Source organism: Carlito syrichta, unplaced genomic scaffold (assembly GCF_000164805.1).
Source record: "Carlito syrichta isolate Samal-C Ts95f unplaced genomic scaffold, Tarsius_syrichta-2.0.1 Scaffold312124, whole genome shotgun sequence".
In the NCBI taxonomy this organism is placed as follows: Eukaryota; Metazoa; Chordata; class Mammalia; order Primates; family Tarsiidae; genus Carlito; species Carlito syrichta.
The window spans coordinates 241,632-259,931 of NW_007256220.1; the positions used below are offsets into that span (position 1 = coordinate 241,632).

The 18,300-nt window shown below is 59.8% G+C and overlaps 1 protein-coding gene across 2 annotated transcripts in view; it reads right to left on the reverse strand.

The window, feature by feature from the left end:
* Positions 1-10,610: 10,610 nt before the first annotated feature.
* PAMR1 (peptidase domain containing associated with muscle regeneration 1) overlaps positions 10,611-18,300 on the reverse strand; it is a 42,523-nt gene continuing 34,833 nt past the window's right edge. For both annotated transcript variants that reach the window (XM_008069582.2, XM_008069581.2), the window contains 4 exons: positions 17,861-17,927; positions 14,971-15,203; positions 13,730-14,022; positions 10,611-11,561 (listed from right to left, as the gene is read on the reverse strand). In XM_008069582.2, coding sequence (XP_008067773.1) covers positions 11,025-11,561; positions 13,730-14,022; positions 14,971-15,203; positions 17,861-17,927 — 1,130 coding nt within the window. In that variant the 3' untranslated portion in view covers positions 10,611-11,024. The remainder of the gene's footprint in view (positions 11,562-13,729; positions 14,023-14,970; positions 15,204-17,860; positions 17,928-18,300) is intronic.

Here is an 18,300-nt window from a genome sequence, read left to right on the forward strand (position 1 = left end):
GGCGCAGCCTGGGCTCCCGCCTGGGCCGCGGGCCCGAGGAGACCCCCGCCCGCGCGCCCCTCGACCCTCCCACCGCGCGGGGCCGGCCAGGAGACGAACGCTGGCGCCGGCCAGCGCGAGCCCCGCGGGACCGTGGGTGCCCACCTGCCGGCGCCGACGTCGGGAAGCCTCGGCCCTCCCGCCCCGCAGCGACCTGGGCGGTGTCCTGGGCCCTCGAAGGGGCTTGTCCCTCGCCTCGCCTGGCCTGGCCTCGCCGGGCTGAGAGCTGAGCGGGCCAGAGACCGCGAGCCCTGAAGCCCGAGTCTGCCCCAGGACGCCCGGAGGAGCGCGCACCTCCTCCTGCGAGCCCGCGGGGCAGCCTCTTGGGCGGAACCTCCGAGGGGGGACAGGCAGGTGAGAGAGCACAAGAAATGAGGGGCAACCCGGGGGAAGTTAAAAACAGCCCCTGCGCGCTCCGGAGCCCGGGCCCAGCCCCTCTGTGCCCTCGTGCCTCCGCCTTTCCAAACCCCTTAAATGACAGGACCCTGCAGAGCCCCTCCAACTTCCCGTTTCTCATTAAAGGAAAGAAGGCCCAAACCACCCCTCCATCTGGGCCCCTGGCTTCACTCTCCTCTTCAAGCCATCAAAAACAGAAAGCCAACGCTAGCTGCTGTTCACCGCGGCGTGACTCCGGAACACAGTGGTAGGTGGGAACGACCTTCTCATGCTTGTGCCGGGCCTGACTCCTCAGCCCTGCCGGGTAGGCTGCGACTGTGTCTGAGGTTGTCAGACCCGCTCACTGTCTCATTTTTTAGTGGCACATTTCGGGGGTTCCGCTTCTCTCTCTGCTGGGGGCCGGCCCTCCTGGCCTGGATATCTGTGGTCTCAGCCACTCCACTCCTTGTCAGCAGCCCTTTAAAACAGGCATGAGTGAACACCGCCCTGATCCCTCCATCCCTGCAGCAGGCATGGAGAGCGCTGCACCTGAACGTCCAACACGCCCAGCCATGTTTTGAGTGTTGAGGACCTGGGAGAGTCTGGGAACCCCAGTCATGTCCGGGTCGGAAGGGGAGGCCACTCCACTCGCCTCCTCTGCACACCCCGATGTCCCGTCCCGTGCTTGGGCACTTGCCTTCAGCTGCCCGACACCAGGCCTGTCACAGCACGGGGACTAAGACAGACAGTTCTGCCCAATCGTTGTTTGCTTGAAGACACAGGTGTGCTTTCTTCGTGCCAGAGGGCTCCTGCCGGCATCCACACAAATTACCCATTTTTCAAGTAAGCTGGGGTGGTGATTGTCGACACTCACTGCCCATGAAGATGCCCGGAGAGGTTCTTAGAAAATAGCGAGGCCACACACCTTCCTGAGGGTTCTGGCCCCGCTGGGGGTGCCTTGTGGAGGGTTCCAGCGCCTCATTCTGGGGATGCCTTCGGGAGGGCTCTGGCCTCTTCGTCTGGGACACCTTCCAGAGGCCCTGCCCACACCCTGCTCCCCCCATCCCCCCAACCCCCCCCACACATCCAAACCGCTCTGCCTATGCTGGACTGCACTTCTTGCCTGGGCTCTCATTCTTGGCTTCCTCATCTCAGAACGGGAGAAGCTGACATGGCCACCTGGGGTTGGCGTGTGGAGATGCCATAAGCTGGACAGGTCAGGAGGGCTGGGTGGGAGCTGCCCTGGGTCACAGAAGCTGCAGGTACTGGTGAGTCTAGCGCTGAGCTTGCCAGGGAGCCCAGCCCCTGACCGGAATGTGCCCCCAGTGCCTCCTCAAGGTCACCCATGGCCAGCCTCCTGACCCGCCGTGTAGGTAAAGCCTGGACGTGAGGCCAGCACACAGCCAGCCCGCAAACTGGCAGGAGCACCACGGGAGTCTGGGCCCTTTGTGCCCCCAGACTCCAGTGTTAGGGCAGAAGCAGGGAGATGGGATGCCCCGATGTGTGCAGTGGAATCTAATGGCTAGACACCCTTCCCGAACCTGGTTCACGGCCCTGGGTGCCCCTGATGAGCGCGGCTCACGGGCCTGAGGGCAAAGACCAATGTCCTGCTCTCTACAGGTGACTTGGATTAGCAGTGGACTGTGATGCATGGGACTTGTCCTTCTCTGCCTTATTGGTGGGCAACTTGGCCTAACCAAGCTGCAGGAATTGAGTCCCTGGGGTTGACCCGAGCTCGTGCGTGAGTTGGGACATCACGGCTCTGGCAGTGCGGCCTCAGCAACCGCCGAGTGCTTGTGGTGTGTGACACGATGCTTTATGTGTATAACCTTGTCTGATTCCACAGAAGACAGAATCACCCCATTTTACAGAGGAGAAAATTAAGGCCAAGAGATTGAGGAATTTGCCCAAGGTTACACAGGCATCAGCGGTTATTTTAGTCAGGGCCCCAGCTGGAAAAAGACAGCGCACTCACATTAAGTAAATCCAGGCAGTTTAGTGAAGGGATCCTTCGGAAGGGTGTGGGAAGGGGGCAGGGAAACTCTAGGGGCGGCAGTGCAGGCTCTGGGCTGGTGGCGGCAGGGGACAGCCACCCACTCTAAGCCTGAAGGGAGGTTATGGGCCTTGGGGGTCTTGGGTAGATAAGACCCCCAGCCGGGAGCTGAGACCTTTGTGACCAGCCAGCTGCCAGGGACCTCGACCCCTACGTCCCTCCAGCCCACCTCTGCCCCTTGGGAGCTGCAGTGGGAGGGATGCAAGCCTATGGAGCCCACCCACACGGTCCTTGCCATGCCTACTCCTGGGAACACAGAGGGTGGTCTGCAGGGCCATGGTGGCCAGGCATGAGCCATCGCCCTCTCTGGGGCAACCAGTCAGCATCACGGTGTCCTCATGGTGGGAGCAGGCTGCCCTGCCACGCGGGACATCCACCGTGGGCGTTCCCGTGGACACAGACGTGGCCAGATCTTTGCCAGAGACCAGGGGATATGCCACGGAAGGAGTCAGCGTGCCCGGGCCTCTGTTCTGTCATCCTCAGGCCCTTCGCCAACCACTGATGGGCTTCATGGGACCAGAGGAGGGACACAGCCCCCATCCCGAGGCTCTTCTGAAGAGTGCATCCCTGTCTGGGCTCTCCTGCGGTGCTTGGGGTGGGTGGAGGACGCCCAACACGGAAGAGGAAACAAGGTCCACGCTGCTTCCATAGAAGGATGCCGGCAAAGATCACCCCTGTCAGGGAAAGTGGCCCCAGGCCCCGTGAGGGACCGCCACTCTGTCACGGCTGAGAAACACGGCTCCACCGCTCCCAGCGCAGCTGCCGTTCTCGCCTTGCCCCCTCTGCACTGGGACCCCCAGTTGCTCGCGAGGTGGGATGTGCACACGTGTGGTCCTTTGCAAAGGCAGAGCCCTGGGCAAGCTGTCCTCTCTGCGCTCTGCCAGGCTGCTCTGGGAGGCTGTCTGGGCTCTGGGTGGAGCCGGCCACATGACATCGGAGGTGTCACCTAAACTCCCTCATCTGTAAGACGGGTTTAGTTGCTGTGGCTTCACAAGTCGCATCTGCAGGGCGGACAGCACAGGGCCTGGCATGCCGTGTGAATGCGTGGAACGTCTGCCTTCCTAAATGACCGAGGAATTGTGAGCTGGGAATGTTGACCCAACCACTAAGACGACAGGATCAGACACCTGAAGCCTGCTTTTTTAATGCAATAAACCAGGCCAGTCGCCTTGGCTCACGCCTGTAATCTCAGCACTTTGGGAGGTGGAGATGAGAGGATTGCCTGAGCCCAGGGTTTCACTTTGGGAGATGGAGATGAGAGGATTGCCTGAGCCCAGGGTTTCAAGACCAACCTGGGCAACTTGGCGAGACCTTGCCTCTACAATTAAAAAAAAAAATCTGGAACTTATAGTTACCGATGCTTGGAAGGCTGAGGTGGGCAGATCACCTGAACCCAGCAGGTCCAGGATGCGGTGGCCATGAGCATACACCTGCCCTCCAGCCTGGGCGACAGAGTGAGATTCTGACTCAGAGTGCATAAAAAATAAAATAAACCAGCAGGGACATTGGGGGCCTTCCACAAGACCATAGGCGTATGTCGATTTTCAGCAACGTTACCTCCTTTAATCTGAATGAAAAGCATGAGTGGAAATTGTTGAGCCGTGCTCCTGTTCAGAGGAAAGATGCTAACCTCCCCGCACGTGGGCTGTGGAGCCTGGAGCAGGCTGAAGGGGAGTGGCGAAGCAGCTGAGAGGAGCACTGAGCAGCTCAGAGACATGTGGGCTCAGAGCAGTGAGTCATGGGAGGCCGTTGCGGCAGCGCCAGGTGCCTGTGTGGGGTGTGGGTGGACACAGGCCCAGGTCGCCTGGGAATCAGATCCACAGGCACTGCCCGCCCGCCCGTGTCTGGCGCCCTTTGGGTGAGGCCACTCCTCTTCTCTTCTCTCCGAATGACCTGGGGCAGGTGACCAAGCCCAGTTGTCATCACCCTGGTTCCTGGCTACGGCTGCCCCCTGTGCCCCACAGACAGGCTCCTGCAGCCTGAGCCCGGGCTTGGTGTCCCGGATTGTGGAGTAGCATCCCGGGCCGCACCTCTGGCGGGGGCTGAAGTGAGAGACGCGCCAAGTTCATTCACACTTCTGGTGAACACATGTTCCCAAGAGAGAAGAAAGGGCTTCTATTCTTGCCTCTCCTTGCTGATGAGAAGAGAGATGTCACTTCACAGAAATCTCAATTCAGCCTGGGAGCCTGGGCTAAATATAATCATTCTTCAGGAAGAATCGGCTCATTAAGAAATGCTCCAGGTGGCTGAGCCATCCGGAGGCTGGGCCATTCGAGGCTGAGCCATTTGGAGGCTGAGTCATTTGGAGGCTGAGCCATTCAGGGCTACGCTTCTGCCTGGTGAATTCCGATGGAGAGTGCAGGTTCCTTCCACCTCTTGGAGGGAAGCGGGGACGGCAGCGTGGCAGCACACACTGTGTGTCTGTCCTTCCTTCCACTGTTCCCACTCTGATACCTGATGCTGTGTCAGGGGTGGCAAGGATCCTCAGGTGTGAAGGCCTTGGCGTTGGCTTCGCCACGCGTCTCTCCCAGGGGCTCGACCTCACGTGGAATGGAGGACCTCTCAGGAGTGACACCGGCGCACCATGGCCCGCCTCTCCCCTTCACACGAGATGCCATACTCCAGTGAGACCCCCGTGACGAGCCAGCCAGTGGAGGGAAATCCTTCGTCCTCGGGGAGGTTAATTTGCTTTACAGCAGCGCCTGTGACTGAACGAGAGCAACTTATCGAGGGCTGGAGCGAGACCCCAAGCCAGGCGGCCGTGGCCACCGACGTCCAGGGGGCTCCAGTCCAGGTTCTGAATATCCTTCCCTGGGACACACCAGGTGGCTTCAGGGTGACTGTGCGGCCACCCAGAAGCACCTTGCTCTGGGGGAGGTGATTTTCCTGCTGAGCAACTTAGTTCTAAAGGAGGATTGCAGACACGGGGGTTGCTGCAAGTTGGAGGCGAGGCGGAAGAGCTGGCCTGTGCGGCACAGTAGGGGGGAGGAAGTGTGCTCCTGAGCCCTGTGTGGCCCGTCCCCCCATCGGCTTCTCCCGATCGGGCCTAATATTGAGGGTCACGGTGTTCCTTCTTCTTCTCCCAGAAGCCAGGAACATGACAGCATTCTTCCTCTGAGAATTCAGTGCTGGGCTGCATCTGCATCCAGGAGGCCGCTCGCTCGCTTGACCTGCTGACTTTCCTTTCACCAGTTGCAGTCGTGGCCTCTGGAAACACTCAGTGAGGCAGACACGGACATGACATGAGCCCTACAGACACGGACACAACATGAGCCCTACACACCCGGCCATCGAGCCCAGCCATCGCAAGCCCGGCCCCGGCACATGTAGCCCACGGCCCAGCCCGGCCCAGCATTGCTGGGGCGCAGGGTAGCTGCCAGGACCAGCGCGAGGCTGCACGCTGCCACCAAGCCCCCCGGGGCCCGCATCCCTCCAACAGTCCAGAAAGGTAAAGCTCCAGGCCCGGTCCAGGCCCGGTCCGTCCTACTCTGAACTTGCCCCGATGCTTGGGACAGAGCGCTGGCGGGAGTGAAGACGTGTGTTTCTCTCACTTCCTGCCTCCTCTGCCGGCCTCACTTTTCCTGCTGCCCTAGCTCCGTCCACTCAGGAATGTCTCTGTCAGAAGGACACGCAGGAGAGCCGCTGCAACGAGACGCCAGGGCTGCTCTCACGTCCAGGGGAGGACGCAGGAGACCCAGGCCAGGGCGTCGGCTGCACCTACCGGCCCAGTGCTCTTACTCCCATTCTGGGAGCGCATGGGGCATGCGTACGTCGTGCCGCCCTGGCGGTGCCCTCTCGGTGCATCCTCCCAGCCCTGAAGCGGCCCTGCCGTGGTCTCTGCATACGCCCTGTCCGTCCCATTCCGTCGGCCGGCAGCCTCGCTGCCCTGGAGGCTCCTGGGGTGTGCCAGGAGCCCCTTCTCCAGACCTGCACTTGTTCCTCCCTCTGTTTGTAGTGTTTTTCCTCCCTCCCAGAATTAGCTTCCTCCCAGATCGCCCATCAGCTCTCCAGGGAGGAAGACCGCTCACCCCTCGCCTGCGGTTAAATCCCCCCACACTTGCTTGCGACACATTCTCTCGGGTGCTGTTTATCCTCCCCTGCCTGCTGTGGCTTCTCCTCTGCATGCTGCCTGGGTGCTGTGACCAAGGGCACACGCCAGCCCACCTAGTCGCCCTCTGGGTCCCCGCCCGTGATCTACAGCAAGCATGGAGGACTTGGACGAATGGCAGGTGGGAAACGGATGCTGACACAATTCCCAGTGGGTTCTGGGTGGAGAGAGGGTGTCAGCGAACATTTCTGTGTGGGAGCTGAATGTGGGAAACCTGCAGGAAGTTGAAGTCCCTGAGGACGGTGAAGACTCACGTTCACACCCACACCCCTTGCTCCAGATGACAACGGCGTCGGCTGGAAAGAGAGCCTTGGAGGACTGCAGATGTCACCCAGGCTGGAGTGCAGCGGTGCAATCGTAGCCCGCTGCAGCCTTGAACTCCTGGGTTCAAGCGACCCTCCCCTCTCAGTCTCACAAGTGGCTGGGACCACAGAAGCCCCCCCCCCCCCCGGCTGATTTTTAAAATTTTTTTATGAAGACGAGGTCTTGCTATGTTTTCCAGACTGGTCTCGAACCCCTGGCCTCAAGGGTTCCTCCCACCACGGCTTCCCAAGACACTGGGATTGCAGGCGTGAGCTCCAGTACCTGACCTCTCTCAGAAAGGCATCCAGACAGCTCCGCCCACGTGGCCCTCTGCTCGCTCCTCCTCCCTGTTCTGCCCCCCCCGCCCTGTTGACCTCCACTGTCCTTTCCCGTGGCCTCCACTCGCCTGGGCCTTCCCAGCACCCGCAAAGCTCCTCTCCTCTCCAGCCCTCACTATGCCTCTCATAACTGGCTCCTCGGCCTCCAGTCTCCCCCCCAGAAGAACAACAACAAAGCAATGGCAACAGCCGCCAGGACAGCAGCCCACGTTCACAGGCTGAGACTGAGTGTCGTTGCCAGGCCCTGTGTGTGACGGCCGGGTCTCGGCCCACCGCCCACTCCTGGGACAGCGTCCCAACGGGCCTTTCTAGAACACCTCTCACTCTCCTGGCACCACCACAGGAGCTGGGGTCTGCAGATGGGCAGGAAGAGCCCCCAGGTGTGGGACCCACCGTCGGTGGGCTTTGGTGAGGTGGCCCCCGACCTGCGCTGCAGCAGGGGCTTCACCGAGGGCAGTGAGCAGCCCCTCCAGACAGCCCGCCCCGAGGGATCCCGGGCGTTCTTGAAGTCTTGCCCCACGCACAGTGTCTTCCTGCCTGTCTACCCTCACTCCAAGACCCGCCTGTGAAGAACAATGCCCGTCCTGCGTGGGGCCCCACTTCCGGTGCCGAGGGGCTTCCGGGAGAGAATGCGCCGTGAGCTGCCACTCAGTCACGGCAAAAAGCCCGGCCGCCCCGAGGAGAGACAGTCCTGCTAAAACACGGGGCTTCCTTACCTTCTGTGAACTGTGTGGTAAAACATCCATGATGCATGAAGTTCAAGTAAAATCTGTGTGATTTGGGGAACACTTGACATATACACGACGCCCCCTTCTTCAATGGGCCGTGTCCCGGTAAGCCCACCATAAGCTGAAGACACCATGAGTTGAACACGCATTGAGGCGCCTGACCTGCCAAGCCCCTCGCACAGCCTGGGTCCCTCGGACGTGCTCAGGACGCTCAGCGAGCCCGGTTGGGTGTATCATCCACTCGAAGCCTTGTTGGTGACTGAGCACTCACTCACCCTCACCGTCTCGAGTTCCATGTGAATGTGAGGAGCAGAGTGGCCGTGTGGGTTCTCAGAGCTTCTGTGAGTGTGTGCCACTCTTGCACCAGCCTAAAGTCATGGAACCCCGAGTCAAACCCTCTTGAGTCAGGGACCGCCTGTGTACGCACACATATGCTGATGTGTACGGCTGTGCATATATGTGTGCGTATGCATGTATGGATGTGCATATGGGTACATGTGTTATGTGTGTGCACATGTGAGTATCCATGCACATGTGTATACATGTGGTGTACACACATGTACCTGTGTACATGCACGTGTGTATACATATGTACACACACACACAAACACACAGAGGGCTGTATTCATACGCGGGACCCTCCGGCCACAGACACCTGGAAGCACACGTGAGTTGAGCAGTTGGGGTCTCCGGCCCTTGTGCATCCTAGGGAGCTGTGGGGTGTCTCACCAGAGTGTGTCAGAAGGAACTTGCAGCACCTGGGCTGTTGCTGGGGGATGGCAGGGAGGCTTTGGGAAGGGGAGCTGCTTGGGCAGTGCCACGAGGAAGTAGGGGCAGTTCTGTGCTAGAAGGGAGGAGACAGGAAAGAGTCACAGCGGTGACAGGAAGGCGTGGCGGAAGGAGTGGCAGTCACCCCGTCCCCAGGGTGGGGTTCAGTGGTGTCTCTGTGGTTTACACCGCGACCTGCTCTCGTCTGTCCTGACCCAGGAAGCGGGGTCCTGTGTGTGCCTCTGTCCATCACAGCCTGAATGCCCCGGCCATGTTGGCCCCTTGAGAGTATTGGTCCCGGCGGGTGGCTGTCACAGCCTGGCAGGAGTGCCAGGTCACTCCCCAGCATCCGAGCCCTGCTGGTAGGATGTGGACATCAGGGGGCAGGCGTGAAGACCCACCAAGGCTGCCATTGTGGCCCAGCATTCAGATTCCGTGGTGTGTGACGATGCCCATGCGCAGAGGGAGTGCCTGCCTGGGCAGGCATGGAGGCATGAGGAGCTGTGTCCCGTAGGTGACACTGTGGTCACCGCTTTGCCCCACACCTCACCGATCGTCACAGCCACCACTGTGACATCCCTGGGGTGTATCATGCCAGCGAATGAGGACAACCTGAGGAGAGAGCCAAGCATGGCTGGGGCCACTTGGAAGGGAAATCGGGGATAGGAATTGAAATCCGGGTCTCATTGCTCCAACTTCCATGACACTTTCAAGACCCAGGCTTTCTAGGTTTTAAAAAAAAAGCCTTTACGTGACCTAGTAAATATTTATAGAATCAAATCCTCCAGCCTCTGCCACGGTGTCGGCCACGGCAGCCTCGGGTTAAGCTGTGCTCCAATTCCTGGCCCACTGACACTTGAGAATCGACAGCCACCACTCCAAGACACCAGCGCTGGGCAATTCATCCTGACAGTTGGGAGCAAAGGCACCACTCTCAGATCCAGCCAGGAGGATGGGCTGGGCAGGGGGAAAGCCCAGGAAAGCCCGGCCAGCACACTCCCCCTGCTCAGGGTCACACAGGGCCCAGTGACGGGGAGGCGTCCTCACTCCTGTCTCGGCTGCAGCCCTGGAGGCCCAGGGCCTCAGAGATGGGTAAGGGGACAGTGGGGCCCCGCCTGGGCCTGCAGGAGGACCCCTCGGAAGCCTGGGCTCCCAGTTCCCACATGCTCCAGGAAAGACCCCGACGTCCCCTCGGGCCCTGGGGAGGAAGGGGAGGTCGCTGGGAGGCTGGGCAGTCACCAAAGGTCGGCACTGTGGCTGCGGGGCTGAATGACTCAGGCCAGCATCCAGCAGGGTCCTCACCTGCTGCCAGGAGCAGGCGTCCTGGAAGGGCTGAGGCGTGGGAAGGAGTCCAAAGGACATGGCACGACGTGCCCACCCTCGCCCTGGGCTGGAGAGAGACGGGCAGGGGAGGGGAGGAGAAACAGGAGGGAGAGTCGCCCAAGGAGAAGGCCCTGGAGGGGTCGCAAGGTGCCTGGGTGGGCTGGTGCCTCGTGGGCGGCGGGGCAGGGTCTGGAGATATCTCCTCCATGGGGACTTCCTGCTTATCCCATCTGGCGAGGAGCTGTGGCCGGTTCAAACACTGAGAGCTCAGGAAAGATTCCCCGAGGCCCCAGCAGGGTTCTTGCCAAGTTCAGAACGTGAGCCAGAGCCACATTGGACTTCCCCCGTCCCTGGTGTCCCCCGTGAGCACCTCACGTGACGCTCCCATCTCCCTCCTCTCCTACCACGCTCCTGGTTGACACTGGCTGTGTCAAAGGCATCATGGGGATGAAAGCCCTGGGCGCCACTTTAAAGGGCACATGCCAGGTGTTGGCCCTCACAGGGAACTCGGAGGGGTGTGCGGGACGTGGGTCAGCACACGTGTTGGGCAGAAGCCAGCCCTTGCTTTATTGAATGTGTACAAGAGATGGGGAGGGAAGGACCACGTACACGGCAGCCATGGCCACAGAAGCCCACGCCAGCCCCAAGCCACCCCGAGCTCACAGCTGGGCAGTCCTGCAGGCGGCATTCTGGAGCACGCAGCCTCCCAAGAGGCCTCAAGAAGCCCGGCCTCCCTGCCAGCCCCCTCTCCACTGTGCCCTGGGAGGCCGGGAAGGTCTGTGTTCTCAGGGTCTTCTCTGAAGAAGTGCCCCTGCAAGCCGTCTTCCAAGTGGCCATCTAGGCAGCCAGGGAGGCAGTGACCACCAGATACCGCTCTCCCTGGCCCTGAGTGCTATCCCTGAAACCATAAACCCGAAACAGCCGAGCTCATGGCGGCACGCCCACCAGTCCACATGACCATGCAGCACGCGCCCACGGGCAGATGCCGCTCACTTCATGTTCCGCTCGACCCAGTCCCTGAAGGGCGGCACCTTGGTGAAGGCCGTGGGGAGGTCATGGCTGCATGTGCGGTCATAGCTCCAGCTGACCAGTCCCACCAGGTGCCAGCGGGGCTCAGGGGACACCTGCCCTGGGAAGGATGCAGCCGCAATGCCGCCCGTGCCTGCAGTGCAGATGTCAGAAGGGGCGGCGGGATCCCGGCTGGCGCAGAACATGTTGTCAGTGATGCTCACAGGGACCCCTCGGTCCTCGTGCTGCTCCTCACACAGCAGCGAGTCCACCCCCTGGACCACCCCCGAGCTCAGTGCCTCGTCCTTGAAGCCGGGGCTCCTCTCGTCTGCCAGGATGTTCCAGCCGGCCACTGTGACATGGGCCTCCTGGAAGGAGGCGCTAAGGTCGCGCATGGAGGCCAGGCAGATGGGCTGCACACGGGGACTGAGGCGGGCCTTGTCCAGGAGCTTCAGGACGGCGATGTCGGCGTCCAGCAGGATGGGGTCGTAGTTGGGGTGCGGGATGACAGCGGAGATCTGCAAAGAGGGCCGGGAGCGGGGTGAGCAGGTGGCATAGGCATGACACCCAGGCCTGGGGTGCACCACGAGAAGATGAGTCTGTAGGTGGCAACCACAGGAGGCTCTTTGCTGGGGAAGTGCTCTGTGCCAGGGAATGCACCCTGTTAGGCTGCCCAGAGCCGGTGTGGTGTTAAGAGAGCAGAGAGGATGGAGGGTGGCAAGGAGCGGGAGCCCACCCATCTGAGGGAGCCCACTCACCCGCTGGAGAACACAGGGCACACCCATCTACATGGAGGACACCCACTGCCATAGAGGTCACACCCAGCTACATGGCCCACACACTTCTGCACGGGAGCCTACACACATCTAAGGTGGGCAGTGGCCACTTTCTCCAGTTGCTCACCACTCTGCAGACGTGAGGCCAGCGTTCCCATTTTATCAGAGTGGCCTCCAGATATTTACCTGAATATCTTAATTTTTAAATGTTTCAAATAAATAATTGAAAATACCCATGTTAGCACCATCAAGGCACAAACCCATATAGTTATTACTGTATAACCTTTGTTCCACTGAAACATTTCATTTGCCTCCAAGCCACCCAGATAGAGCTATGCCTAGACGTTTCCCAAGACATCTCTACAACGCATTCCTGATTTCCCCATATTGCCGGTCACTCTCTTTGATGGGAGCCTCCAGGAACTCACATCTGTGATAACTCGTACATCATTTCTGTGTGTGTCCTGTTACTTCAATGCCTTTGAAAGCATTGCCTCTGGGCATCTCGTGTCACCTGATCATGATCTGGTTCTCCCACTAGACTGTGAACTCTTCAAAAAATCCCTATTCTTTTTTTTTTCCCTGAGTCAGGGTCTCACTCTGTCTCCCAGACTGTAGTGCAGTGGCATGGTCACCGTCACCCCAGTGTCAATCTGTTGGGCTTAGGCGATCCTTCCACCTTAGCCTACCAAGTAGCTAGAACTACAGATGCACACCACCATGAACAGCTGGATTTTGTGATTTATTGTAGAGACAAGGTCTCACCAAGTTGCCTAGGCTCGTCTTGAACCGCTGGGCTCAGGCAATCCTCCCACCTTGGCCTCCCAAAGTGCTGGGATTACAGGTTCGTGTCACTGCACCTGGCCAAAAATGCCTATTCTTTGCTGTGTCTATTTGCAGTGAATGTTACATTGTGGGAGTTCAAAAATGGATGGATGAATGAATGGATGGATGGATGGATGGATGGATGGATGGATGGATGGATGGACAGATGGACTGTTGGATGGATAGATGAGTGGATGGATGGATGGATGGATGGATGGATGGACGGATGGATAGATGAGTAGATGCGTGTATGGATAGATGAGTAGATGGATGGATGGGTGACTAGATGGACAGACGGATAGATGAGTGGATGGGTGGATGGATAGATGAGTAAGTGTAGGGATGGATGACTAGATGGACAGATGGATGGATAGATGAGTGGGTGGGTGGATAAGTGGATGTATGGATGGACAGATGGATGGACAGACGAGTAGATGCATGGATGGACGAATAGATGGATGGATGGACAGATGGATGGACGGACGGATGGACAAACAGATGGTAGATGAGTTGAAGAGAGAGAGGGAGGGAGGCTTGGGACAGTGAGAAGTATGTAGTAACTTGGCTAGGCATGTATTAGATAAAGCTTCTCTATGTCCTCCCTAGGACAGTGTCCAAATGTAACAGGTGACTGACTTTCATTCAAGAAGTATTTATTGATCCTTTGAACCAAGCACTGTGCCAGGCTGTGGGGGTGAATGTCAAGTCACTGCATCCGTGGAGCTCGCGGCTTCGGGAAAGTCAGCCATTAAGCAAGTCGTTCCAACAATTTTAAATTTGTCACCATCACGATAGATGCTACTAGGAGAAGCATGTGTGTATTCTACTCTTCGGTGATTAACTTTTGGTGGCCACAATGATGGAAGGCGTTTGTCTCTATCCTACTTTTGAAATAACCAAAGGAAAAAAGACTCTATCGTCTTTCTGGATGTCCCTGTCTGGTATGAGTCAGTATGAAATGTCGAACCCTGCTCTGGGCCTGGCTCTGGCTGCTGCGGACATGCTGGGGGACAGGGCCGCATGTTCACTGCCCCATGTTTGGAGCTCACAGGCGGAGCCCGTTTCCAGGGCGTGGCCCCTCTCACCCGCAAGCTCTGGATGGTCTTCTCATCCCGGTCGTCGTCCCGGTAGAATTTCCCCAAGATGACTTTGAGGTCTGCTGTCTTGATCACGGCCACCTTCCCCAGGTCGGTGACACAGTGGGCAGCCACCACCACGGTGCGCTCGTTCACCAGGGCGCCGCTGCAGACCAGGACCCACGCTCCACCGTGCAGGCTGCTGTCCTGCGCCCCATGGGTCCTCCTGTAAATGGCTGCCTGCCACGGCCAGCGCAACCCTGGGGTCTTCGGAGTAGTGATGTTCTCGATTTTCCCGCAGACTACAGAGGAAGTACCAGCCTAGTAAGATGAACTCAGACTCTCCCATCCAAGGGGAACACGCCACTCAGCCAGGACACACAACTGTGTGTGAGGCCACCAGACCGTCCCACCTGAGCTGCTGCCTTTAAGTTTAGTCCACCACCCCAACGTGGCTGGCTGCAAAGGGTGGGGTGAAATCGGAGGCTTTGCAGCCACATGAAACTGGGTTCTGTTCCTAGACGCTTCTATCGCTGCCTTATCTCCTGAGGCTCTGTCTTCCTGCCTGTGTGATGGGTAGCAATGACAACCGTCTCATGGGGGCCTTGAGGAGACTGAGACAATTTCAGAAACATACCAAAAATATACGCACTGCCGTCGGGACACGGCCAAAGTGGACTGAGCCTCACTGCTCTCCCTTCAGACGAGGCCGAGTACGTTCAGGGTGGTCTGGCCGCACACACACCTCTCCTCTCACAGAGAGGTGGCGGGAACAGAAAGACCCAATCCAGACACGTCCACACATTATCTCAGAGATCATCACTGTGACCTGATGGGGCCGTCCATGCCGCATTACTTAATGAGCGATGGTGACCCAGTGAACAGTGTCGGAGAGTGTGAACCAGGGCTTGCACAGGGCGGCTGAGATTGCGAAACTTGAAGCCCTCGGGTGCTTTCCACCCCTTCCCCACCTGGCGATTAATGACTGCTCTCTCCCTTTTCTCCAAGAAAACACGATGGCTCACCCACAAGAAAGCTGCCTCGAGTGGGTTCCCTTCTCCTGGACAGTATGTTTGGGCTAAAGGAAAGAAGCTCTACGTGTGGGATTTCAGACATCACCCCACGAGGGAGCGCTCTGCCGGCCCAATCCTCTGGACCAGGGTCCCTCCCGGACAAGGCTCCACCAGGACGCACAGTTTCCTGGGCAGCTGCAACCGGCGGAGGATGCCCCAGAGCCAGCCTCGACTCACCCGGGACGCAGGACGGGGCCCGCCCACTCCACTTCCCCGTCCTCAGGCACGTTCTCCGGCTGCTGCCCAGACGTTGGTAGAAGGGTGAGGCACACTCGTACTGCAGCTGGGTGTGCAGGTGCTGGTAGCCGGCAGGCAGGTCTCCGAAGGGAAGGGTGGGCTTCTTGGTGGGGGCGCCTTGCATCGTCTGCTTGCTGAAGGCCGCGGAGTACAGCTGGTGCAGCGGCGTCTCCCTGGGGGGGGGCGACAGACCTGTTTGGCCTCGGAGTCCGTGCCGAGCCCCACAAGATACTGGGTCACAGAGGAAAGACATGGCTGCCTCTCACTCTCTGCCTCCCACACACCTCCCACTCTGTGCCTCCCACACACCTCCTCCCAGCACGGGCACAGTCTCCCGCACACCTGACCTCCGTGCCTCCCCGGTTCCCTTTCTGGCTCCAGACTTTTGCCAGAGAGAATGCTGTCCCGCCGACGGCTGCACCCAGCACGGGCACACGTGGATCAGCCACCATGCAAGGCGGAGGGCAGGGATTTGACCAAAGGCGTCCAGGTAGGTTTGTTCAACCTCCAAATGGGGCGACATTGGGACCTGGCTTGAGCACACGGCGCTGGCACACAGCTGGATTCGGCAGTGAGAGCTGTGACCGGTGCTTGTAGACATGCACCCTGCTCCTGAACATGCAGGCAGTGTGTCACTGTGAGAGGGACAGAGACACGCCTGGAGCTGCTTCTGAGACCACCAGGTGGCTAGGTACTGCATAAGCACCATGTAGCCGTGTTCAGGCCCTGTTGGTCATAACGGCTGCCCATTGACAGGCTGGTGCTCCCTTGGGAATTCACTTTTCATCCCTGTCTAGGGAAACCCAGAGAGGGTCGTGGGAGTGCTCAGGGCATACAGCAGAGGAGCCGGTGCCCAGGACGGCACTCAGCCTCCATGACTCGCCCTGGGGCCCCCGCAGCTTGTTGAAGAAGTCTATCTAATTGCTGCACCATGTTTGGCTCGGAGCAATATGCCCTGTGTTGATTCCATTTCAGATCTTCAGTGAGTGTTTACACCCAGGCCTGCCGGAACTCCATGAGCTTGCAGACACGCCCCTCTCTTGATGGGAGGTCAACACACCTCTGGGGGTGGGCCTGGCCCTGGATGCAGGACGCAGGCACAGGCCCTCCTTACACAGGCTCACATCCACTTACACAGCACCTACCCCCGCCACTGACCTCCTGCTAAGATTGCACAGAAACGGGAGCCCAGTGGTCCCTGTGACCAGCTCGGTGCTCACCTGCAACACGTGCCCTGGGAAGGGACAGGCTGATCCCACTCAGGGGGGAGTCCAGCCCAGGGTGTCATAAAGGGCCAGGATGTGGACTCCACAGTCTCCAAGGAGCTGCCTCCCCCGGGGGGAAAGTCAGAAGGGGCTGGGACAGTACAAGGGGGAAAGGGCAGTACAGGGGTCCTGACTGGATACTCCGGGCATGGGGGTGGGGCCCAGGCTCGTTTCTGGGGCTCCCTGCTAGATTGCCAACGACAGCCCTGGGATGGGTGTCTCTGCGCAGGGCACCTCACCAGGCCCACTACAGGAGGCCGAACACCCAGAGCACGAGGAAGGACCCTGAAGATACACGCCGGGTGTGCATCCTGGCTTGGCCATGTGTTCCAGCAACGTGGTCTTGGACGAGTTCCTCGGCTCCTCTGAGCCTCAGTCCACCCATCGGTAACAAAAGTGTGGAGGCTGCAGTGAGGGCGAAATGAGCTGTTGGTGCCCGAGGAACAGGTGAGCCACGCCCACAGCGAGCATCGAACCGGGTTGGCTACCGCGCAGGGTGCACCCCTCACAACAGTCCCTGGGATGGACTGCACCTCTCCGTGACTGTCAAAAGAGCAAACTGAGGCCAGCAAGCTTGGGCACTCGCCCAGGAATTTCCAGCACCCAAGGGAGGCAGCCCCAGCCTCGCACCCTGGCTGTGAACCCAGTCCGCATGTACAGAACTCCGACGTGGGCATGAGAACTCCAGCTCCAGCAGCACAGACCGCGTTCCTGCACATGTCACGTCCACGTTGCTGGGAGGGGAGGGAGGCAGGAACTGGGCAAACCAACCAAGGGCAGGCCTGGAAGGCAGCAGGCCAGGGGGACGCTGGGGACGAGACAGAGGGCGGCGAGGGCCCGAGACTCTGGGTCCCGAATCCACTCATGGGAGGGGTGAGGTGGGGAAGCCACCTTCACGGGAACGGCCCCTTCATGGGCAAGCGCCCAGCAGAGCAGAGGCACACAGGGAAGCTTCGCTCACACCCCGCGAGGCAGGTCCAGATGGAGCCACCGCGTCCAGTTCCCAGGCAGGATGGCGCCTGGAGTGGTGGCACGCGGAGGCGGCTGCTCCACGGGCGTGGAGTGGGGCCGAGGCAGGAGGGAGCCGAGGACCTGGTCTCTGCCCCCATCCCTCCGGCTGGGCACTCAGCCGGTTTCCCCCCACCCCCACAGCCACCGCCCACCTCTCTCCTGGCCTGGCCTGGCCTGCCGTGCTCGCTGGTCACGACAGGAGTGTCAGAGCTGGCTGCGTGGGTTGGAAAGGTCACTGACGCCTGACCATCAATACGCCACAACTTCTGAGAGATGCAAGAGTGGATGTCTGCTCCTCAGAGGTCATCTGAAAGTCTAGCTTGCAGCCAGCGCCTGCTTTCCCACGGTCCCCTAGCTCTGACCGCCGGCCAGCGGCTGCCACCCCTTGGCTCACGGTGGCTGGCTAACAAGCTCCATCTAACAAGCCTGTTCTCTCCTAACCAGGCAGCACTCAGTGTCCCCGTGAAACCCAGGCTGTCTCTGGCCCGACGCCCGTGGGGAGAGGGGGTGGCAGGCGCCTCCCCCAACCCAAAGACAGAGCTGGGTGCCCTCACCTCGACTGAACCTGCGTTGGAAGGACTCTCCTCCTCACCAGGTCTGAGGTCTTGGGTTCTCGGCAGGCTGGAAGCAAAGAGACAAGGCGCATGACCTTTCCACGGTCACCGCCTACCGCACTCGGGACCACACCGGACCCCAGCCCTTGAGACCCTCGGCCGAACTCCATTGGCTCACTGGGCTGGATGCAGCAGCCGCCCCCTCCCAACCCTGACCCAGAAGAGCCCACGTGTGCACACGCCCCTGCGCTGCAGCCCGTGGTGACTGGGACAGCGGCAGCGCCCCGTGAGGGCCGCCTGCTTGCGGGAACAGGGCTGAAAGCTCGTCAAGGCGGAATGCATCAAAGGGCAGCTCATGCAGGGAGCGGAGGGGCCTCCCTGGGAGCCGGACAGCAGCATTCACAGACAGGCCCTGGTCACTGTTCCTCCCTGTCCTCTCT